This window comes from Oncorhynchus masou, chromosome 23 (genome assembly GCF_036934945.1).
Source record: "Oncorhynchus masou masou isolate Uvic2021 chromosome 23, UVic_Omas_1.1, whole genome shotgun sequence".
In the NCBI taxonomy this organism is placed as follows: Eukaryota; Metazoa; Chordata; class Actinopteri; order Salmoniformes; family Salmonidae; genus Oncorhynchus; species Oncorhynchus masou.
In genome coordinates this window covers 48075964-48100816 of record NC_088234.1, presented here as the reverse complement: position 1 = coordinate 48100816, position 24853 = coordinate 48075964, and the positions used below count along the sequence as shown (strand labels likewise).

The window sequence follows — 24853 nt, the reverse complement described above, 5'->3', positions numbered from 1 at the left end:
TGTTGTTCATAAAAACACATAATTTTTATTATGTTAATGAGACAAAGCAGGCTACACCAGGAAAAAAGGCTTGTTTTATAACAACTGCACTCTTACATACATTTTTACAGTCATGGACTCCCTTTTTATAACACCACACAAATCTATATATTCAATGGCTTTTTTAGAATTTTCTTTAAAAAGGTTCTGATTTTTGATATTATTTCTTCTGTTTGAGACTACGTTGTGCTCGCTCCTCTCTCCTTTCTGTTCTGACCTTTGACACCTGATCTTCTGAGGGGATTGGAATTCATAACAAAATTACAATTCCTAAAGGAGGTACTCATAGTACATCAACCTAGGGTCTGCTCTTCAAGAACATGCTTTTCTCATCTCCAAAGTACTACGTTTCATGGATAGTTTTGTCACATACAAAACAAAAAAAGTCCATTATATACATCCTCATATTGGAACCACAGGTAATTTTCCCGTGATGGTGGCAAGCGTCACAATGATTTCATGTTTGGCCAAGATGTTGACCACCAGTGCAGTTGAAGCATCCAGGTTTTCTTCATTTTAAATTCACTCGAGTCATGCAGTCCCCAAAAAAAATGATATTGGATTAAACTTAGAAATCCTTTTTGACAGTTGGTCGGTTCAGCGACAAAGTCTCAGCGTATTTGAGAGAGTTCTTTGAAGCGTGGTGGTCCATCAGGGGATTTTCTTCTAACTGTTAAAGCTTATTCCTGTTGTGTAGCATCAGTTAGACAAACAGCGTCTTGTTAACTAGTCCATGGTGATGACGATGTGTGCAGTTAACTCTGATTCACTGATGGAGCATAGCAGGGACCGGGAGGAGGAGAGGGAGAGGGGGGCAGTGGGTCTGAGAGGTTGGGGGGTACAGGGCAGGCTGGGTGGGAGTGGGTACATGTCTTCATACCGGCCGGTCCACTGCATACTGGCAAGGGCTTAGGTTGGAGACTGTGTTTTGCACGGCTGGGTAGGCAAAGTTGGCGTGCTGCTTGGCCTTCAGTCGGAGGCTGGCCAGGCTGGAGTTGCAGGTGTCTCTGTACATGTAAGGACTTGCGGTGGAGGCATAAGGGCAGGTGGCGGCGGTGACCGCCACCGAGTTCAGCGTGGAGCTATTGAGGTTGCCCAGGTTGCCCAGGTTGTTGAGTCCCGAGCCGGGCACCCCGGCCACCGCCGAGGGCACCATGGAGGAGGCCATGTTCATGGAGGGGATAGAGCTGGGGGAGGAGAACATGGGCTGGGAGGACAAGGGGCTTACATTCATGGAGTTGAAGAAGGGGAAGCTCTTGGCTGACAGTGGACTGCTGGCCAGACTCTTGGTGGCCCAGTTGTTGTATGAGTAGCCAGAGTACATGTCATCATAGGGCTGCATTAGTCCATTGAACTGAGCACCGAAGCCGTTTTTACACAGCTCAGCCTGTTGGTTCCTCTCCCTCTTCCTCCATTTGGCACGGCGGTTCTTAAACCATACCTGAGTTAGAAGGACAGAAAAGGGAAAAACGGAAAATAGATATGGGCTTTTATTTTCAGCCTAATCTGAGGTGGTAAAAATTGTTCTGAAACACAATAACATTTTGGTTTTCAATGGCTGACACTATGATTTCTTTCAAATAGTTTAGGCAAGATTCAGTATACTGTAGCTGCAGACTTTTTAAAAGATTCAGTATACTGTAGCTGCAGACTTTTTAAAAGATTCAGTATACTGTAGCTGCAGACTTTTTAAAAGATTCAGTATACTGTAGCTGCAGACTTTTTAAAAGATTCAGTATACTGTAGCTGCAGACTTTTTAAAAGATTCAGTATACTGTAGCTGCAGACTTTTTAAAAGATTCAGTATACTGTAGCTGCAGACTTTTTAAAAGATTCAGTATACTGTAGCTGCAGACTTTTTAAAAGATTCAGTATACTGTAGCTGCAGACTTTTTAAAAGATTCAGTATACTGTAGCTGCAGACTTTTTAAAAGATTCAGTACACTGTAGCTGCAGACTTTTTAAAAGATTCAGTATACTGTAGCTGCAGACGTTTTAAAAGATTCAGTATACTGTAGCTGCAGACTTTTTAAAAGATTCAGTATACTGTAGCTGCAGACTTTTTAAAAGATTCAGTATACTGTAGCTGCAGACTTTTTAAAAGATTCAGTATACTGTAGCTGCAGACTTTTTAAAAGATTCAGTATACTGTAGCTGCAGACTTTTTAAAAGATTCAGTACACTGTAGCTGCAGACTTTTTAAAAGATTCAGTATACTGTAGCTGCAGACTTTTTAAAAGATTCAGTACACTGTAGCTGCAGACTTTTTAAAAGATTCAGTACACTGTAGCTGCAGACTTTTTAAAAGATTCAGTATACTGTAGCTGCTGACTTTTTAAAAGATTCAGTATACTGTAGCTGCAGACTTTTTAAAAGATTCAGTACACTGTAGCTGCAGACTTTTTAAAAGATTCAGTATACTGTAGCTGCAGACTTTTTAAAAGATTCAGTATACTGTAGCTGCAGACTTTTTAAAAGATTCAGTATACTGTAGCTGCAGACTTTTTAAAAGATTCAGTATACTGTAGCTGCAGACTTTTTAAAAGATTCAGTATACTGTAGCTGCAGACTTTTTAAAAGATTCAGTATACTGTAGCTGCTGACTTTTTAAAAGATTCAGTATACTGTAGCTGCTGACTTTTTAAAAGAAAGAATCATCTGGGAAACTAAGTTGAAGTGTATAATCAAACAGTCATATTAGCCATGGTTTATTAAAACAAATTATTCACTTATTTGAATTATGAGCTCCCAGTGAAAGAAATGTCAAGCTGGAGCGGTCTTCACATTTTGTAATTTTAAGGTCCTATTTTTGGAGGGTATAAAACGGATTAAAGTTTTAATGGCAAATCTAAAATGAAGGTACTTAATTCAGTTCCCAATTGGGGAAATATGAATTTGTCCCTGAGCGTTCATTTTGTGGTGGAACTTTCTCTTTATTCCCATAAAGACTTCAAAACTAATTGAGAAGCAAAATACCTTTCTTATAAGAATCCAATACAAAAATGATATAAACGGACTGTGTAAAGTTAAAAATCTAATTGTATTAATCAAAATAATATTATTCACATTTTAGTTATTCTAATAAAAATTATTAAAAAGCTACCAACACTTCTGCGGCTAACTCATCTCCCTCCCTTCCTCATCTAATACTTCTGTGCCAAGCATACAGTATCTAATCCAAACCCTTAGTCTGTGTCTGCCAGCCGGGAGAACAGGCATCTGTTGTGATAGTAATAGAATGCTCTGGACTACTGAATGTGTGGGTACAGTGTATATAGCAGTGAGTCTTCCATGGCACCCATTGACAGTAGGGGAAATCCCGCTGTTGAGGAAGATTTCTCTCTCCTTTAAACATGGCTCTGGGGAAATGTTGTTTAGGTGTTCATGGAAACCTCTGAAAGTCAAATGGTTGATGGGGGGGGGGGGGGTTGTGGCAAACCTTACCTCACTTCCCTAAAACTGTCAAATGACTGACACAATCAGACACTCGCTGTAACCTAAGTACCCACGTTCATTGCTTACGACTCTGCTGAAATCTATTTATCAGAATTCGGACAAGCTCTGACATATTTCCTATTATACATTTCATTCTATAATACTGTGTTGGTTTAATTTAGTCTGAGCTGTATTGATGTTATTAGAATCCAGTCTCCTTGGACTCAGGACTCTCTGTACTGTAAATATACATGTGCAGTAGCAATTAGAGTTTTATTAAGCACATTGTATGCAGCTATGTACTGTACATACATATTTGTAGGCAAGGAAGTAGCCCGCATGGATATAGAGGGAGAGCAAGTGGTTTGTTATTCAAACATTTATTACAAACGCATTCTGTGTTAAATGCCATAAATCAAGATGACAGGAGAAGTATTCTGTATATGCAGGGGGAATCTGTGTCCATGTGGGATTAGCAGGGAACAAGTGGGGTCCTGCTAGACATTAGGACGTGTGTGGTCTGTTGTTCTTTCAAAATAACAACCAAGACTCTGTGCTATGTGACCTTTAATCTAGCCAACATGAATTTGATCCACTACTAGGCAGGAAGGCAACGATTGTATTGTCATCCATCAAAATGTGAGCCCACCTGCTCCATACTGGTGGTGACCAAACCTCTGGGCTTGAGGGGACATTTCAGGGTCAGGAGCAGATCGACACACTTCTGACCTTTGTGACATGTGAAGCCTAGTTTTAGGTTGTTGAAGTCAAATTGCAATATATTTAAATCTCTGCTTCGTTAGGTAAATTTGTCATCTTTTCGATATGTACCCTCAGGTGCCTTTTACCTTCCGAATTATGTTGAAATGATATGTACCCTCAGGTGCCTTTTACCTTCCGAATTATGTTGAAATGATATGTACCCTCAGGTGCCTTTTACCTTCCGAATTATGTTGAAATGATATGTACCCTCAGGTGCCTTTTACCTTCCGAATTATGTTGAAATGATATGTACCCTCAGGTGCCTTTTACCTTCCGAATTATGTTGAAATGATATGTTGAGTCCCATAAATGTATTGTTGAATAACACCTAAACCCGAAGGAAAGTGGGTTTGGATTATTTCACTGGCTCAGTAGTGATTCTGTAGGGACTCACCCTAACTCGTGCCTCTGTGAGGTTGGTCCACACGGCGATCTCCTCCCGTGTGCTCATGTCGGGGTAGCGGTTCCTCTGAAAGGTGGCCTCCAGCTCCTGAAGCTGCTGGCTGGTGAAGTGGGTCCTCTGCCTGCGCTGCTTCTTCTTCAGAGAGCCGTCCTCTGCATTCGACTCGTCTGTCTGGTTCTGGTGGGACTTCTCTGTGTCTGGGAGGCAATAACATGGATCAGTAGTTATAATCAGAACAAAATGTGGGCCCAATACATAGCAAATCCTCATTTTGTATCGCATCCTAACTATCTACATTTGTTTACAATACTTCCAGACTTGCTCAAACATGTTTTTGACAAATTGCATATTTCCATTCCCATCCAATATCAAGTATTTTTCACAGTGAGTGAGGTGTCTTCCCATTAAAAAGTTATCACACTTTCCACTGTCCTCTTTTATTTTTAATTAATTAATATAATGGACATTTTATCCCATGCTATTTGAAAAATAATGTGTTGACATATTTTCAAATAATATAGGAATTGTTTACAGTTTACACCTACTGTATTAGATTTGTGCAGTTCTGTTTTGAATATTTCAAGATTCATTGACTATATGTATTCTCTCCTCAGAGTTGTCAAAAACAGATCAATAATTTAAATTGGCCCTGAAACCCATCTGGCACTAACACCAGAACCAAACAGACATGTTTTGTCTGCCCGTGATCCTTTCTCTCTTCATCTGAGTTCCGCAATTTGAGGACCCCACAGAAAGAGTGAAATTAGTTGGCTAACTAATCCCAGGGATCAGGCTTTTGTTACCGGGCAGGTTTCGGACTGTTTGGCAAGGGTTTATCTCTCTGAGAGCAGTAAGAAATAATCAGCAAGGTTTAAAAGACTCTGCAGCGCCACTGGCAAAACCAATAGGACCAGACTTTTGCTGCTATCTACCAGTAAACTGACACTGGTAAAGCCATCACTTAGGCCAAAAACCATTTTCCATCCCATGTCACAATCCAGGAGAGAGGGCATATAGTATATATATGCCTTCTACTATACATTTGTACACCACCATCAATATTAGCCCATGTGCTATAGGTGTGTGTAGTGTAGCCAATTGATTTTTATAAACTGGGTGGTTCAAGCCCTGAATGCTGATTGGCTGACAGCCGTGGTATATCAGACCGTATACCACAGGTATGACAAAACATGTCTTTTTACTTATAGAATGTATGTGTGTGTGTGTGTGTGTGTGTGTTTGTCAAATATACCCTGCAGATTTTGGGACAGCAACGTATTGGGTCAGACTGCTAGTCAATCAGCCAGCCAATAAACAAATCAACCAACTAACAGTCAGTCCTTCTTAATGCCCACCACCACAACTGATGAGATGTTTGAGAATGTCTGAAGCCTTGTGGATTTATCAACACCAAGCACACTGCCAGACACAGTTGTTTGGCATTTCAATCTGAATTTAAAAGCTTAATCCCTTGGGCAGGCGAAAAAGCACCAATGTAGCAGCATACTGTGTTATGCAAATGCATGCACACATGCTTTGAAATGCATGCATGCTTTGAAATGCATGCATACATACCCACAAATGCTTCTAGTATGACATATATTATAGTCTATTGCCTCTCTAGGCTTTGCATTATGCACTAAGGCCCCAGCAATCTGAGGCATATTCTAATCACTAGGAGTGTCCTTGAGAATTGAGAGGTTTTGTTTTGACTAACTATACATTTGTGAAAGAAATTTGAAAATTCCAAGCTACGTAATCAAAAATTGTCTGAATAAAATATGCCTAATGTAACCAAGCCTCTAGATCTATACTGTACAGTTATAGTATGTGTTTGTCATTTATAGAAGTTTAACTCATTTAAAAAAACTTCAGATGTCACTTGAGTGAGTGTGCTAATGCCCATGTGCCATTTGTCATGTAATAAGGCCTAATTTAATAAAAAATCACCAATATGTATTACATTTCTGTATTTAATGGATACACATGTTAGGGTTCTCATAATATGTATCCAGAAGGATATACATGGTTATTTGTTCAGTGCAAGCCTATATATTTTTTATAAACTGGTTCCCATGACGGTGGACACCTGGATCTCAACTCTAAAATATGAAGGTGCCTTCAGAAAGAATTCACACCCCTTGATCTTTTTCCACATTTTGTTGTGTTACAAAATGGGGTTTGAATGGATTTAATTGTCATTTTTTGTCAACAATCTACACAAAATACTCTGTAATGTAAAAGTGGAAGAACAATTCTAACATTTGGAAAACATTAATGAAAAATGTAACCCTATTATATCTTGATTAGATAAGTATTCAACCTCATGAGTCAATACATGTTAGCATCACCTTTGGCAGAGATTAGAGCTTTGAGTCTTTCTGGGTACATTTCTAAGAGCTTTCCACACCTGGATTGTTGCAACATTTGCCCATTATTACTTTTCAAAATTATTCAAGCTCTGTCAAATTAGTTGTTGATCATTGCTAGCCATTTTCAAGTCTTGACATAGATTTTCAAGCTGATTTAAGTCCAAAATGTAACTAGGCCACTCAGAAACATTCAATGTTGTCTTGGTAAGCAATTCCAGTGTATATTTGGCCTTGTGTTTTATGTTTTTGTCCTGCTGAAAGGTGAATTTGTCTCCTAGTGTCTGTTGGAAAGCAGACTGAATCAGGTTTTCCTCTAGGACTTTGCCTGTTCTTAGCTCTATTCCATTTATTTTTATCAACAACAAAAAACTCCCAAGTCCATGCTGATGAAAAGCATACCCATAACATGATGCAGCCACCACTATTCTTGAAAATATGGAGAGAGGTATTTAGTGATGTGTTGTGTTGGATTTGCCCCAAACATAACACTTTGTATTCAGGACAAAAAGTTAATTGCTTTGCCAAATTTTCATTATTACTTTATTGCCTTGTTGCAAACAGGATGGATGTTTAGAATTTTTTGATTCTGTACAGGCATTCTTATTTTCACTCTGTCAGTTAGGTTTTTTGTTATTTCTTATTTAACCTTTATTTTACTCGGCAAGTCTGTTAAGAACAAATTCTTATTTACGGCCAACTCCGGCCAAACCCTAACCGGGACGACGCTGGGCCAATTGTGCGCCGCCCAATGTGACTCCCAATCACGGCCAGTAGTGATACAGCCTGGAATCAATCCAGGGTCTGTAGTGATGCCTCTAGCACTGAGATGCGATGCCTTAGACCACTGCACCACTCGGGAGCCTATAGGTTAGCATTGTGGAGTAACTCCAATGTTGTTGAGCCATCCTCAGTTTTCTCTTATCACAGCCATTCAACTCTAACTGTTTTAAAGTCACCATTGGCCTCATGGTGAAATCCCTGAGTGTTTTCCTTCCTCTGCAGCAACTGATTTAAGAAGGATGCCTGTATCTTTGTAATGACTGGGTGTATTTATACACCATCAAAAGTGTAATAAATATCTTCACCATACTCAAAGGGATATTCAACGTCTGATGTTGTTTAATTTCTACCCATTTACCAATAGGTGCCCTTCTTTTCGTGGCATTGGAAAACCTCCCTGGCTTTTGTGGTTGAATATGTGTTTGAAATTCACTGCTCAACTGAGGGATCTTACAGATAATTGTATGTCTCGAGTACAGAGTCATTAAAAAAAATGTTAAACACTATTATTGCACACAGAGTCTATAGAACGTATGTGACTTGTTAAGCACATCCTTGCCATAACAAAGGGGTTGAATACTTATTGACTCAAGACGTTTAAGCTTTTCATATTTTATTAATTTGGAAATATTTCTAAAAACACAATTCAACTTTGACATTAAGGGGTATTGTGTTTAGATCAGTGACTCAAAAATGTAATTTAATCAGTTTTAAAATCAGGATGTAACACAACAACAACAAACTGTCAAGGGGTGTGAATACTTTCTGAAGATACTAACATGTTTTAGAGGTGAGGCCCAGGTGTCCACCATCATGGGGATCCAGTTTATTTAAAACATATAGGCCTACACTGAACAAATAACCATGTATATGCTTCTGGATACATATTAGGAGAACCCTAACCTGAAATGGACATTGAAAAACAAACTCATTGTTCAACTTTAACTATCCCAATATCACAAGAAAGAACAATGAATGAATGATGGTTTATTTGTCAATATCTCATTTCAACTAGATAAAACTTTTCTAGAATGAATATTCCATAGTCAGTGAACAATACAAGTAAGGTACAGTACATTCGACATATTACCTCTTGATATTTGGCCCCCACACACCTCGTTATCTTGATGGTTTTAGTGCGTAATCCGTGGTTCATTTACAGTATATGCGGGTTCTCCTAAATCCCTGCACTCACCCAGGGCCGTCCATTTCGGAGTAAGTTTACATTAGTCACACTAATGGAGTCTGTTGCAGACCTTGGATCCACAGAGATTTCATCTATTAGACCGCACGGGTATCACAAATATTAGCTTTTTCTCTCTGTCAAATGCCTAATTTGTTATAAATTGGCATGCAGGCTGTTGAAATGCAGAGGCAGATATTTAGCTTTCAAGCCTGAGCAATCGTAGTTGCTCGAGATATTATTGTATGTCTAGGCCTATGACATTCGGCTATAATTCCGTTCATCTCGCACCGATATGTTTTAGCTTGTTTTTTAGGTTTCAATAGAGAGTTATTAATAGACCTACAGCATATAGGCGCTTAAAGAGACGCACACGACAAAATGCCAAAAAGCTCCGCCAAAGCGTAAGGGGTCCATGCCAAATGTTTATAATAGCTTCCATTAAAGTCTATAGTCGCTGCAGTTAATAACTCTTGCTTTCTAAAAGCCAAACGAGAAGAATAAACTTGCAACTTGGGTTCTTTAAAGAAAATAACAATTATATAATGTGAATTATAGGAATATGCGCTATAGGTCTACAAAATAATAGCGAGCCAATTAATATTATGGTTGAATTGATATCCACACAATCACGCACATTAAAGGCGACAACGAATAGCCTAATAGCTATTGCAAGCTAGAAGTTCGTCCTGATATTATTATTATTATGATTATTATTATTATAGCCTATTAGGACATTATAATTCCCATTATTATTATCAAATTATTCGATTGGTTTAGACCCACAGGCATTAACATATATGCCTATTCTTCATCCAATGTCAGTCTGAGGACTATTTATCGGTCAAACACTCCTGTGGACAAAGCATTTGCAAGGTAAACGTGGAAACTGACCGCTGTTGTCTTGGCCTTTGCATCCCTGATCATGTTGAGGCGTCCCAGAGTCTGAAAGCGATAGCGCTGGGCTACGGGCTTCACTGTCTGTCAGAAGGTTAAAATCCATAACCTCGGCCGCCAGGCTCTGCAAAAGGAAGGCAATACATTTCAATATTAGTCAATATGGCAAAATAATACAAGTATCCTCATAAGTTTAGACCTCCAACCGAATTGGCATGACAAATAAATAACAACAATAGAAAATAACATCAGAAAGATCAACTAATGACAACAATAATTATGTTAATAATAATTTAATAATAAGCCTGGATATGTAATATAAGAAATAGCAGTTCTGACATTTCCATATCAACACAAATTAACGAGTGAATCTGCTGTCTATGAATTTCACAATTATCTTAACTTTTTAAAATGTGACAAACTGTTAGTGCTAATGATAGGCTATAGGCCTACTGAGCAAGCTTTATAATATTCTCATATTTTGATAACATTCAGGTTGCTGATTGACTTTATTTCTATTTTGTTTTGTTTATTTAACCTTTATTTATCAAATTAAGGACATGCAACGGTCCATCTGTGACATAACTATTTGATTAAATGTAGGCCTGTATTCCGTGGTAATTACTACGAATGTGTTCTGTTAGTTCTATTTTTGTTCCTTTGCAGTTATGTAGTTAAAATATATGGTGACCGTTCAGACCTAAATAGCAACCTCGTGAGGGAGACCGATACGTAATAGAGCCTAAAATAACAGGTCGTTTATTTATACAAGCGCAGTTAACACCTTGAAGATATGGGGACACAATCACTCCCTCAAAGCTTCTTGAGATTTATGATGTCGTGGCTGGGTTTAACGACGGGGTAGGTTCCAATCCACTTAGCCGCCTCTCAACTCGTTTATGAGAACTCCCAAAATGGGAGCTGCACCTAACGTGCATGGTTCATACCAAATAAAATAAAATGTTCAAAACAAATTGTATTTGTGAAATGGGCCGAATACAACATTTGAATACTTTACCGTGATTATTATTTCCCAACAATGCAGAAAGAAAAAGTAAGAAAAATTAACAAAAGAAAAAAAGAAATAGTAAGACAATACAATTACAATAACGAGGCAATCTATGTTTAACCAATACAGGTGCCTAGTCAATGTGCAGGGGTATGAGGTAGATGAGGTAATTGAGGTAGCTGAGGTAATTGAGATAGTATGTACATGTAGGTAGGGATAAAATAGTCTAGGCAATAAGGTAAATTATAAACAGAGTAGCAGCAACATATGTGAAGAGTGTGTGTGTGTGTGACATCAATATATATATGTGTGTGGGCATATGTTTTGTGTGTGTAGGCATATGTAGTGTGTGTGTGTGTGTGTGTGTGTGTGTGTGTGTGTGTGTGTGTGTGTGTGTGTGTGTGTGTGTGTGTGTGTGTGTGTGTGTGTGTGTGTGTGTGTGTGTGTGTGTGTGTGTGTGTGTGTGTGTGTTGGAGTGACAGTGTAGTGCATTATGTGTGAGTGAGTAGAGTCCAGTGAGTGTGCACAGGAGTAAATGCAAATAGTCTAGGTAGCCATTTGATGAACTGCTGAGCTGTTTTACGGCTTGGTATTAGAAGCTGTTCAGGAGCCTTTTGGTCCCATACTTGGTGCTCCAGTACTGCTTACCGTGTGGTAGCAGAGAGAACAGTCTATAACTTGTGAGGGTGGAGTCTTTAACAATTTGTAGGGCCTTCCTCTGACACCGCCTGGTATAGAGGTCCTGTATGGCAGGGAGATCGGCCCGAGTGATGAACTGGACTCACTACCCTCTGTATTGCCTTGCGGTCGGATTCCAGGCAGTTGCCATTCCAAGAAGTGATGCAGCCAGTCAAGAAACTCTCAAAGGTGCAGTTGTAGAACTTTCTGAGGATCTGAGGGCCCATGCCAAATCTTTTCGGCGCATCGATTTGAGTGTGTCAAGAACTGCAACGCTGCTGGGGTTTTCATACTCAACCATTTCCCATGTGTATCAAGAATGGTCCACCACCCAAAGAACATACAGCCAACTTGATCAATTGTGGGAAGCATTGGAGTCAACATGGGCCAGCATCCATGTGGAAAACTTGACAACTTGTAGAGTCCATGCCCCGGCAATTTGAGGCTATTCTAAGGGCAAAAGGGGGTGCAACTTAATATTGTGAAGGTATTCCTAATGATTTGTACACTCAGTGTATATATATATATATATATATAAATATATATATATATATATATAAATATATATATATATATATATATATATATATATATATATATATATATATATATATATATATATATAGAGAGAGAGAGAGAGAGAGAGAGAGAGTGTGTATATACAGTTGAAGTCGGAAGATTACATACCCTTAGGTTAAAACTCGTTTTTCAACCACTCCACAAATTTCTTGTTAAAAAACTATAGTTTTTGCAAGTCAGTTAGGACATCTACTTTGTTTATGGCAGAAGTAATTATTTCAACAATTGTTTACAGACAGATTATTTCACTTATAATTAACTGTATCACAATTCCAGTGGGTCAGAAGTTTACATACACGAAGTTGACTGTACCTTTAAACAGCATGGAAAATTCCAGACAATTATGTCATGGCTTTAGAAGCTTCTGATAGGCTAATTGATGTCATTTGAGTCAGTTGGAGGTGTACCTGTGGATGTATTTCAAGGCCTACCTTCAAACTCAGCGGCTCTTTGCTTGACATCATGGGAAAATCAAAAGAAATCAGCCAAGCCCTCCGAAAAAATATTGTAGACCTCCACAAGTCTGGTTCATCCTTGGGAGCAATTTCCAAATGTCTGAAGGTACCACGTTCATCTGTACAAACAATAGTATGCAACTATAAACACCATGGCTCCACGCAGCCGTTATACCGCTCAGAAAGGAGACGCGTTCTGTCTCCTAGAGATGAACGAACTTTGGTACGAAAAGTGCAAATCAATCCCAGAATATCGACATAACCTGAAAGGCAACTCAGCAAGGAAGAAGACACAAAACAACCATAAAAAAGCCAGACTACGGTTTGCAACTGCACTTGGGGACAAAGATCAGGTCTGATGAAACAAAAATAGAACTGTTTGGCCATAATGACAGTCGTTATGCTTGGAGGAACAAGGTGGAGGCTTGCAAACCAAAGAACACCATCTCAACCATGAAGCACGGAGGTGGCAGCATCATGTTGTGGGGGTGCTTTGCTGCAGGAGGGACTGGTGCACTTCACAAAATAGATGGCATCATGAGGGTGGAAAATTATGTGGATATATTGAAGCAACATCTCAAGACATCAGTCAGGAAGTTTAAGCTTGGTCGCAAATGGGTCTTCCAAATGGACAATGACCCCAAGCATACTTCCAAAGTTGTGGCAAAATGGCTTAAGGACAACAAAGTCAAGATATTGGAGAGGCCATTGCAACGCCTTGACCTCAATCTCATAGAAAATTTGTTGGCAGAACTGAAAAAGCGTGCGCAAGCAAGGCCTATAATCCTGACTCAGTTACAGTTAGGAGGAATGGGCCAGAATTCACCCAAATTATTGTGGGAAGCTTGTGGAAGGCTACCAGAAACGTTTGACCCAAGTTAAACAATTTAAAGGCAATGCAACCAAATACTAATTGAGTGTATATAAACTTCGGACCCACTGGGAATGTGATGAAAGAAATAAAAGCTGAAATAAATCATTCTCTCTACTATTATTCTGATATTTCACATTCTTAAAATAAAGTGGTGATCCTAACTGACCCAAGACAGGGAATTTTACTGGGATTAAAATGTCAGGAATTGTGATAAACTGAGTCAGACCCTTAACTCATTACTTTGTTGAAGCACCTTTGGCAGCAGTTACAGCCTTGAATCTTCTAGGGTATGATGCTGCAAGCTTGGCACACCTGTATTTGGGGAGTTTCTCCTATTCCTCTAGACGTGACGCTTGGCATTCAGGCCAAATAGTTCAATCTTGGTTTCATCAGACCAGAGAATCTTGTTTCTTATGGTCTGAGGGTCCTTTAGGTGCCTTTTGGCAAACTCCAAGCGGGCTCTCATGTGCCTTTTACTGGAGAGTGGCTTCTGTCTAGCCACGCTACCATCAATACCTGATTGGTGCAGTGATGCAGAGATGGTTGTCCTTCTGGAAGGTTCTCTCAACTCCACAAAGGAACTCTGGAGCTCTGTCAGAGTGAATGTCTGGTTCTTGGTCACCTCCCTGACCAAAGCCCTTCTCCCCCGATTGCTCAATTTGGCATAATTTAAGAATTATGAAGACCACTGTGTTCTTGGAGACCTTCAATGCTGCAGACATTTTTTGGTACCCTTCTCCAGATCTGTGCCTTGACACAATCTTGTCTCAGAGCTCTACGGACAATTCCTTTGACCTCATGGCTTGGTTTTTGCTCTGACATGCACTGTCAACTGTGGGACCTTAAATAGACAGGAGTGTGCCTTTCCAAATCATGTCCAATCAATTGAATTTACCACAGATGGACTCCAATCAATTTGTAGAAACATGTCCAGAATGACCAATAGAAATAGAATGCTTCTGAGCTCAATCACCCCCCCCCTTAAATGATTTAGATGCACTATTGTAAAGTGGCTGTTCCACTGGATGTCAGAAGGTGAATTCACCAATTTGTAAGTCGCTCTGGATAAGAGCGTCTGCTAAATGACTTAAATGTAAATGTAAATTGAGTCTAATAGCAAATGGTCTAAATTGTTATGTAAATGTCTAAAAACCTTTTTTATGGGGTATTGGGTGTGGATTGATGAGGAAATCTATCTATTTAATCCATTTTAGAATACGGATGTAAAGTAACAAAATGTGGAAAAAACCAAGGGGTCTGAATACTTTCTGAATGCACTGTATATATACACTACATGGTCAAAAGCATGTTGAACATCTCATTCCAAAATCATGGGAATTAATATGGAGTTGGTCCCCCCTTTGCAGCTAGAACAGCCTCCATTCTTCTGGGAAGGTTATCCATGTTAGAACATTGCTTATGTGATTTGCTTCCCATCAGTGCATTGGTGAGGTCGGGCACTGATGTTGGGTGATTAGGCCTGGCTCGCAGTCTGTGTTCCAATTCATTCCAAAGTTGTTCAATGAGGTTGAGGTCATGGCTCTGTGCAGTCCAGCCAAGTTCTTCCAGACCGATCTCAACAAACCATTTGTGTATGGACCTTGCTTTGGGCACAGGGGAATTGTCATGCTGAAACAGGTAAGGGCCTTTCTCAAACTGCTGCCACAAAGTTGGAAGCACAGAATTGTCTAGAATGTCATTGAATGCTGAAGTGTTAAGATTTTCCTACACTGGAACTAAGGGGCCTAGCCTGAACAATGAAAAACAGCCCCATACCATTATTCCTTCTCCACCAAACTTTACAGTTGGCACTGGGCTTTCGGGCAGGTAGCGTTCTCCTGGCATTCGCCGAACCCAGATTTGTCCGTCGGACTGACAGATGGTAAAGCATGATTCATCACTCCAGAGAAGGTGTTTCCACTGCTCCAGAGTCTAATGGAGGCTAACTTGACAGCACTCCAGCCGACGCTTGGCATTGCGTATGGTGATCTTAGGCTTGTGTGTGGCAGCTCGGCCATGAAAACCCATTTTATGAAGCTCCCGACAAACAGTTATTGTGCAGACGTTGCTTCAAGAGGCAGTTTGGAACTTGGTAGTGAGTGTTGCAACCGAGGAGAGGCGATTTTTATGCTCTACGCGCTTCAGCACTCGGTGGTCCCGTTCTGTGAGCTTGTGTGGCCTACCACTTCGTCCTAGACATTTCCACTTCACAATAACAGCACTTACTGTTGACTGGGGCAGCTCTAGCAGGGCAGAAATTTGACGAACTGACTAGTTGAAAAGGTGGCACCCTATTTCAGTGCCAAGTTGAAAGTCACTGAGCTCTTCAGTAAGGCCATTCTACTGCCAATGTTTGTCTACGGAGATTGCATGGCTGTGTGCTCAATTTTATGTGGTTGATATAGCCAAATTTGAAGTGTTGTCCACATTGTAGAATACTATGAAATAATACATATGGAATCATGTAGTAACCAGAAAGGTGTTAAACAAATCAAAATATATTTTATGTTTGAGATTCTTCAAAGTAGCCACCCTTTGCGTTGATGACAGCTTTGCACACTCTTGGCATTCTCTCAACCAAATTCATGACCTGGTCACATGCAATGCATTTAAATTAATAGGTGTGCCTTGTTAAAAGTTAATTTGTGGTATTTCTTTCCTTAATGCATTTGAGCCAATCAGTTGTATTGTGACACGGTAGGGTGGTATAAGATAGCCCTATTTGGTAAAATACCAAGTACATATTATGACAAGAACAGCTTAAATAAACAAAGAGAAACGACATTCCATCATTACTTTAAGACATGAAGGTCAGTCAATCCGGTCATGAGGACCGCCACAGGAAAGGAAGACCCAGAGTTACCTCTGCTACAGAGGATACGTTCAGAGTTAACTGCACCTCAGACTCTGTAAATGCTTCACAGGGTTCAAGTAACAGACAACTCAACATCAGCTGTTCAGAGGAGACTGCGTAAATCAGGCCTTCATTGCTGCAGAGAAACCACTACTAAAGGACACCAATAAGAAGAGGAGACTTGCTTGGGCCAAGAAACATGAGCAATGGACATTAGACTGGTGGAAATTTGTCCTTTGGTCTGATGAGTCCAAATGTGTGATTTTTGGTTCCAACCGCCGTGTCTTTGCAGAGTAGGTGAACAGATGATCTCCGCATGTGTGGTTCCCACCGTGAAGCATGGAGGAGGTGGTGTGATGGTGTGGGGGTGCTTTGCTGGTGACAATGTCTGGGATGTATTTTTCAATTCAAGGCACACTTAACCAGTATGGCTACCACAGTATTCTGCAGTGATACGCCATCCCATCTGGTTTGTGCTTCATGTGACTATCATTTGTTTTTCAACAGGACAATGACCCAACACAGCTCCAGGCTGTGTAAGGGCTATTTGACCAAGAAGGAGAGTGATGGAGTGCTGCATCAGATGACCTGGCCTCCACAATCACCAGACCTCAACCCAATTGAGATGGTTTGGGATGGGTTGGATCGCAGAGTGAAGGAAAAGCAGCCAACAAGTGGTCAGCATATGTGGTAACTCCTTCAAGAGTGTTGGAAAAGCATTACAGGTGAAGCTGGTTGAGACAATGCCAAGTGTGTACAAATCTTTCATCAAGGCAAAGGTTGGTTACTATGAAGGATCTCAACAACAACAACAAAAAAGAGATTACTACATGATTCCATATGTGTTATTTCATAGTTTTGATGTCTTCACTGTTATTCTACAATGTAGAAAATAGTAAAAATAAAGAAATACCCTTGAATGAGTAGTTGCGTCCAAACTTTTGACTGGTACTGTATATGTATATATATATATATATATATATATATATATATATACAGTGGGGCAAAAAAAAAGTATTTAGTCAGCCACCAATTGTGCAAGTTCTCTCACTTAAAAAGATGAGAGAGGCCTGTAATTTGGGGAAAAAAATGAGAAAAAAAAATCCAGAAAATCACATTGTAGGATTTTTAATGAATTTATTTGCAAATTATGGTGGAAAATAAGTATTTGGTCGCCTACAAACAAACAAGATTTCTGGCTCTCACAGACCTGTAACTTCTTCTTTAAGAGGCTCCTCTGTCCTCCACTCGTTACCTGTATTAATGGCACCTGTTTAAAGTTGTTATCAGTATAAAAGACACCTGTCCACAACCTCAAACAGTCACACTCCAAACTCCACTATGGCCAAGACCAAAGAGCTGTCAAAGGACACCAGAAACAGAATTGTAGGCCTGCACCAGGCTGGGAAGACTGAATCTGCAATAGGTAAGCAGCTTGGTTTGAAGAAATCAACTGTGGGAGCAATTATTAGGAAATGGAAGACATACAAGATCGCTGATAATCTCCCTCGATCTGGGGCTCCACGCAAGATCTCACCCCGTGGGGTCAAAATGATCACAAGAACGGTGAGCTAAAATCCCAGAACCACACGGGGGGACCTAGTGAATGACCTGCAGAAAGCTGGGACCAAAGTAACAAAGCCTACCATCAGTAACACACTGCGACGCCAGGGACTCAAATCCTGCAGTGCCAGACATGTCTCCCTGCTTAAGCCCATCTGAAGTTTTCTCGAGAGCATTTGGATGATCCAGAAGAAGATTGGGAGAATGTCATATGGTCAGATGAAACCAAAATATAACTTTTTGGTAAAAACTCAACTCGTCGTGTTTGGAGGACAAAGAATGCTGAGTTGCATCCAAAGAACACCATACCTACTGTGAAGCATGGGGGTGGACACATCATGCTTTGGGGCTGTTTTTCTGCAAAAGGACCAGGACGACTGATCCGTGTAAAGGAAAGAATGAATGGGGCCATGTATCGTGAGATTTTGAGTGAAAACCTCCTTCCATCATCAAGGGCATTGAAGATGAAACGTGGCTGGGTCTTTCAGCATGACAATGATCCCAAACACATCGCCCGGGCAACGAAGGAGTGGCTTCGTAAGAAGCATTTCAAGGTCCTGGAGTGGCCTAACCAGTCTCCAGATCTCAACCCCATAGAAAATCTTTGGAGGGAGTTGAAAGTCCGTGTTGCCCAGCAACAGCCCCAAAACATCACTGCTCTAGAGGAGATCTGCATGGAGGAATTGGCCAAAATACCAGCAACAGTGTGTGAAAACCTCGTGAAGACTTACAGAAAACATTTGACCTCTGTCATTGCCAACAAAGGGTATATAACAAAGTATTGAGATAAACTTTTGTTATTGACCAAATACTTATTTTCCACCATCATTAGCAAATAAATTCATTAAAAATCCTACAATGTGATTTTCTGGATTTTTTTTCTCATTTTGTCTGTCATAGTTGAAGTGTACCTATGATGAAAATGACAGGCCTCTCTCATCTTTTTAAGTGGGAGAACTTGCACAATTGGTGGCTGACTAAATACTTTTTTGCCCCACTGTATATATATACATTATAACAGCAGTACAATTGGTCTTTGCCTTGTACCAAAATTATTGAGGTAACACTGCCATAAATGCCATAAGGGACTGTGTGAGTGTATGTGTTTAAATCAACATTTTCATGCAAATCTCTGTCACTCTATAAGCCCCTCTGTGGCTGTGGACCCTTTCACTCCTCTGGTGTGTCTCTGTGAACTATGATGCGAACGAGTCACATGGTGGCCCATAGTGGCATAACATTGAATCTCACTCACTTGAGCTGAATACTTACTGGGGAGACTTGCTATCATATGTAGTACACATTTCCCAGTCATTTTCATTCAAGTACTCTACTGGTTAGGGGCTCTGATCTGATCAACCAACTTGCTGACCATCATCATTTGCAGACTAACTTGATGGAGAGCTCGTTGTCAGTTTGACAGGTAAACTCAATAAGTCCTCAAACTGAGCCACCACATCAAGCATACACTGGCTGTACTTCCGTTTCCCCTTCTTTTCATTTCTTCAGAACATTCCTGACAGCCCTCTGCTCATCGATGTGAATGCCTCTGCCCTTGACATCTCAGGAGAAGGCCTACATGATGAAACCTCCTCTCCATGCAGATAAGCCTAACAAAAATATTTGTATTCCACTTCAAAAGTTTAAAGAACTGCACGGATACAACTAAGTGTTTTATGACCTGTCGTGTTGGTCGAGACTTTAAGATTGGAATTCACCGTGACAGAAAAAGAAAGTGAGTCCAACAAAAAATATACCCTTACAATCCCTTCTGTTCAAGCATGTTTAAAGTTGCCATGTATCATCATTTTTGAAGTTAGAAATGACAATCAAATTATTTTCAAAAGTACCGGTTGGATATCAAATATAAAACTTGATGTTGTTTGGTACAATTAGACAATAATAAATACATACTTATGCCAATGCAGTTCTCTCCTCAATTTGTCAGAATCTTTATTCCCATGTGTATTATACTCAAACTATTACACCATCACCCTTAGACTCCCACATGACATCCATGACTTATAAATGAAACACTGCAGGAAAGCGTTTGAAGAGTAATGACCAGGTAAGCCCATATCCAATCACAGTGAGGGAAACTGGGAGACACAGGAGGCAGTGTTGTGATCATGTCCGTATTGCTCGAATACAGGTTAGAATGATACATGTGAAAAGTGCTGTGCAAAAGCTGATAAATAGATGTTTATCCTTCACAAAGTATAAAGCATTTAGGAATATATTATTCTGTGGTGTTAGTATCTTTCCCAGTGGCGTTGTTCTGCCCCTGAAGGAGAGAAGGGAGATGGAGGATAAGGTCAATTCTCACAGAGAGATTGCTTTCCAAAATGTACTGCGTCTGTGTTGAGGCTAGCTATATTGCTAATGAGGTTCTGATATGGTTTTGTGGGCTAAAGTTGACTTGCAGGTCTAATGATATTTCAGTTGATTGTACTTTTACAACCAGTCTACAATTATATAAAAGATTATGCTGAAATCAATACAATTACTTGTCAAAGGTAAGTAATCAAATATATTTCTTGCTTTTGATTCTCTATTGTGTAAGCTTGTTGAAATGAAATGTAAAGTTGTTGAAATCAAAAGTCAATATGTGCCTTATAGGACATATGTGTTTTGTGGACAATAAAGTCCTAAACTGAAAAATAACCCAGTCTCATTGTAAAGCAACCGATAGCAAAACTCAGAGAATAGTGGCCTGACAGAGAGCAACAGGTGGTGTCCTTTGCTTTGTGTGTAGGGCTATGCCACCAGAGAATAACAGTATTTTGGTCAGAAATATGAATATGACACAGTCAGACACATATCCACTTTGACAGTGATGTATGGGACCATGTCAGAGCAGTGCTGAGAGAGGCTGGGATGTTTGGCAGGGAGTGCGGTAACGCTCGCCCATCATTTTGCCTAGAACAAGGTGTCAGTGTCCCCTTCAGAGCCGCGACATTATTATATTTCATATTCCAAATCAAGTCCGTTCCCTAGAATTAGATAAGGCCAACAACCCATCATAGGTCTAACAAGGACACATTGATAAAATAGACCCTATGCTTTTATGAATTTCAAGAGACACGGAATGGAATGTCCCGAGTTCACCCCAGATTTGCAATAATGTTGTGTTATTTAGTGCATGTGCATTCATATTATAAAGGTTATCCTTAGTCATAACCTAATGACTATAGGTGCAATGTCCTATATGTTTATAGGGTATGTTATGATGATGACTTAATTAATTACCAATTCATTTCGTTCATTGTTATCTGCTGATATTTGACGACATCCGTCACAATATCAATCAATTGCTTCACCTAACATCTCTGAAAATGTAACATTTTCCCCATGGGGGCCCCTTTCATTGATCATAGAAATGTGCATAAATGTGTAGGCCTACAGTTGAGAATGTATCCTTTCCTAAAAGTTCAATCAGAGATGCCTGATTATGTTGTCAAAGGGCATGCACTCTATTTCAATCCATGAATGACTCATAATTAAGACATATTGTATATAACCAATTGTTCACCCATTGAAATAAGTGAAGTCAATCTAGTCACTAAATGTGTACAATGGTAATAATACATGTATTATAATAGGAATAATTACTACAAATCATGATACTATTCATAGTCAGATTATAAATCATTATTTTTTTTCTTGTTCAATAGTCTACAAAAAGGCCTACTTATGTTGATATAGCTGTTGGCGATACCAGATACTTGATCGTAACCTGACATGCTGAAATGTTACAGGCAAATTGTTTGTCTGACAAACATAACCCATAGCGATTGACTGTGTCACCTTGGTAGTTCAACAACTTTATTAGAATTACTGTGATGTTTTCTAAGGACTTGCTCTCGTGCTCGTGCGCCATGCATTGTTAAATTGGGAGCAGTGTACCGCCACTCTCATCATCCACATTCAAACTCTGTGTCCCTCTGTTTTCTGTCTCCACAATGCGCTTTAAGAGCATAACACATTGCCGTAAGCACAGATGGAAGTGCACGTTCACTCATATGAACTGAATGAAGTTGAACTCGTGTTCAACTCTTCTGCGCAAATCAACATAAGTAGGAGTTGATGCGAGATGGGGTCTCTAGTTTGCACAAGCAGAGCGCTTTGCATAAGCAGTAGCCTATACGAAATCGGTCTCATTCAAATATACATCTGATAATAAAAAAAATGGAAGCAGAAATTCTCTCATTTTTCAGGAGATTGCTGGTTCCATCTGTTGTTACGGCAGAGGCAGACTGCTTACATTTCCACGGACTTGTGCATTAGCCTTGGAATTATTCATAAACGCGTTGAGAATTAATTCCTTGGATTAAGACTTGATTAAGATGTGTGTCACTTTGCTGTCTGAGAACATATTAAGGGCCTTCTCGAGGAGGCGGCAGATGGAATTTCGGCCCAATGTTTGTAGATGTTAATTTCTCCCCTCCTAACATTCATTTGCATATTACTGGGAGTGGCAAAGCCTGAACTCGCATTTCTCAATTTCCCAAGTTATTTTCGGAGCAATTCATTCGATGTTATCAAGTCCATTTTATTATTATTATCATTATTAGGCTATTAAATGTTGTATTTATCAGAACATTTTAAACATGCGCATATATGTTTTATTACAGGGTATTTGCCACTGAAATTACTGAGCTGGTAGGCCATGTGAATAACTATAGCTTTGTCTGGACGTTCAGATTCACAATAAATTGTTCAATTAATAAACAGAAAGCAATCTGAAATAGGAGCAATTAAAAATATAAATTGTCCTATATCTACATTTTTAGTGAAATGTATAATGCTAAATCTAGAGGTAGCTTACAAGTAGTCTACTATACAGGGACAATTCGACAATATCATCATTTAATAATGGGCCTATAAGAAATAACTGTTAGGCTAATTGTCATAGCTTGATGGCTGAGGCTCATAGCATGATCACATTTTACATGATCAAAATTATAATGACTGAGAATCTTAGGTTATTTGGAAGACAATGTTGCTCCCTAAATTATTGGCCTATCCCTTGTCTCATTTTAATTCGACATTATCCCATGATTTGACGTTGAATTAACAGAATAGGCTACGCCAAAATGTTTCGTTCCAACAACTCAGTGGTTTTAATTTCAAAACCGTGTGATTCCTTAGCCTAATACAAATATATGTTTTATAATACACAAATGATCACATCTAATATTATCTTGATCTTTAACTTCACATGTGATGTGGAACACGTGTCAGACTGAAAACTACAAAATAACATGTAATAAAAAATGACATGGCCTAAATCATCGATTCTTAATAAGTTATAATGGTTTGCCATTTGACCTCTTAAAATCGAAAAAATTGATTGACACTTGTTGTTCAACGTTGTAGGATACTACTGAAATTATTTTTTTCTTATTCCCACAGAAGAAATATTAAAAAGCCAATTTATATACCAATTTTAAAATACCCCTGTATAGGCCTACCATACAGAATAGGCCAAGTTGTGTAAGACACGTTGCAATCAAATCAATTAAATCAATTATGACAATCCTAACATTCAATTCTCATTCAAATTTCTGCATGACATATATCTAAAGAATTGTTAAATTAGTGTAAACATATTAGGCTATAGTGTTAGAATGAAGTAGTATAGTTGAATTCGTAATAGCCTATATCATTTTAAGGCCTATGTTTTCCATGACGAAAAATGCCACAAATATGGACCCAGAAAAGGATTGTTAGCCTATATGAAACAATAGCAATGATTTATACTTAAATGTATGCTTGAAAACAAACCATGTTCAGGGATGATTGAACGCACGCATGTTTGTATGGAGAGAGTTCCGAGGCTTAGACGCGAGAGGGTAGAGGGGGCGCAGCTCTGCCTTTCTTTCTGAGGTCTCTTGTCGCTCGGGAGCACCTGCCACCTATCAATTTCGGGTAGATCCCCAAAAATGTTTGACCTCTGAAATAGTCTCACAGAGAGCGCCCCCCATGTAAGACAAAATCATACTAGTTACATTTCCAAAGAGTTTATAATTTGGACATACAATGGGAAAACGTGTCAGCATGTATATCAATTCTGATATATTAAATGCTAGTAAACAAATATATTTATGGAAACAGACTTATTTTTCAACTGAATTAAAGCAAATTTACGTTTCACAAGAGGAGCATATGCAAGGTTAAAAAACGTTTAGCCGTTTACCTACTAAGAAATTAATCAAAGCCAATATTAGAGATAATTTTAGATACATTGTGGTCTACACATTCAGTGTTATTGTCAAGGTATACAGGCTAGGCCTAATAGATGTATGTTTCATTCAGATAAGGTTTTGCATTATGGCTATGGTTATAGTAACAGAGTGCACTCTTATATGGAACCTAACTCTGAGTTTGTAGGGCCAGATGTGACACATCATCATCATCATTAATAATGAAGTAAACTTTTAACTTGAGTCTATTTATTTTACCCTGGTGAATAAAAGTTTAACCACGCAGTTACCTAAATCATGTTAACGGACTTACCGAGTATCCTAAACCTTTGGTCAATAACTTTAGAGTTATATGCTGGTAAAGTTTGAGTATGTGAGGTGGCAGTTTCAGGCTCGCAACACTACTACAACAGTGTATAGGCTACGTTATTGATTGATAGTTCAAACAAGGGCAATCTACTCATTTGCTTGCCTACTGCACATGCTGTCATAACAGACACAACCACGACATTTGGAGTTGTACTGGGAGACTATCCTACTTGCACTTACATGAAATCCCGGTCTGGTTAAATTAATCCCCCGAAAAGGCAAGCTTGATGTGGGTTAATGGTTGTCCGAATGAGATGTTGCTGACATGAAGAAAGTTCCTCTGTTTGTAAAGAAAAAAATCGTCAGTTTCCCTCTTTCAATGCTGTCAGACATGAAGGCAGTCGAAGAGTGAAGGCTTGATCCCCATACAGCGGGGGACTGACTTTATGCTAAAT

At 39.3% G+C, this 24853-nt stretch overlaps 1 protein-coding gene across 1 annotated transcript; it reads right to left on the bottom strand.

Annotated features, from left to right (window-relative positions):
* LOC135510004 (pituitary homeobox 3) lies at nt 1–24819 on the bottom strand. Its single transcript, XM_064930814.1, has 4 exons — nt 24639–24819; nt 9869–9995; nt 4631–4836; nt 1–1480 (listed from the first exon to the last, which is right to left on the bottom strand). The coding sequence occupies exons 2-4, from the start codon at nt 9975–9977 to the stop codon at nt 914–916; spliced, it is 882 nt and encodes a 293-aa protein (XP_064786886.1). The 5' UTR covers nt 9978–9995; nt 24639–24819; the 3' UTR covers nt 1–913.
* Nucleotides 24820–24853: the final 34 nt, after the last annotated feature.

Bases quoted from the DNA above. Each gene is read 5' to 3' on its own strand.
- LOC135510004 (XM_064930814.1), bottom strand. From the start codon at position 9,977: ATGGATTTTAACCTTCTGACAGACAGTGAAGCCCGTAGCCCAGCGCTA. The intron at 4,837-9,868 runs GTCAGTTTCCAC...ATTGCCTCCCAG, and splicing joins CAAAGGCCAAGACAACAGCG to ACACAGAGAAGTCCCACCAG. The intron at 1,481-4,630 runs GTGAGTCCCTAC...CTTCTAACTCAG, and splicing joins TCACAGAGGCACGAGTTAGG to GTATGGTTTAAGAACCGCCG.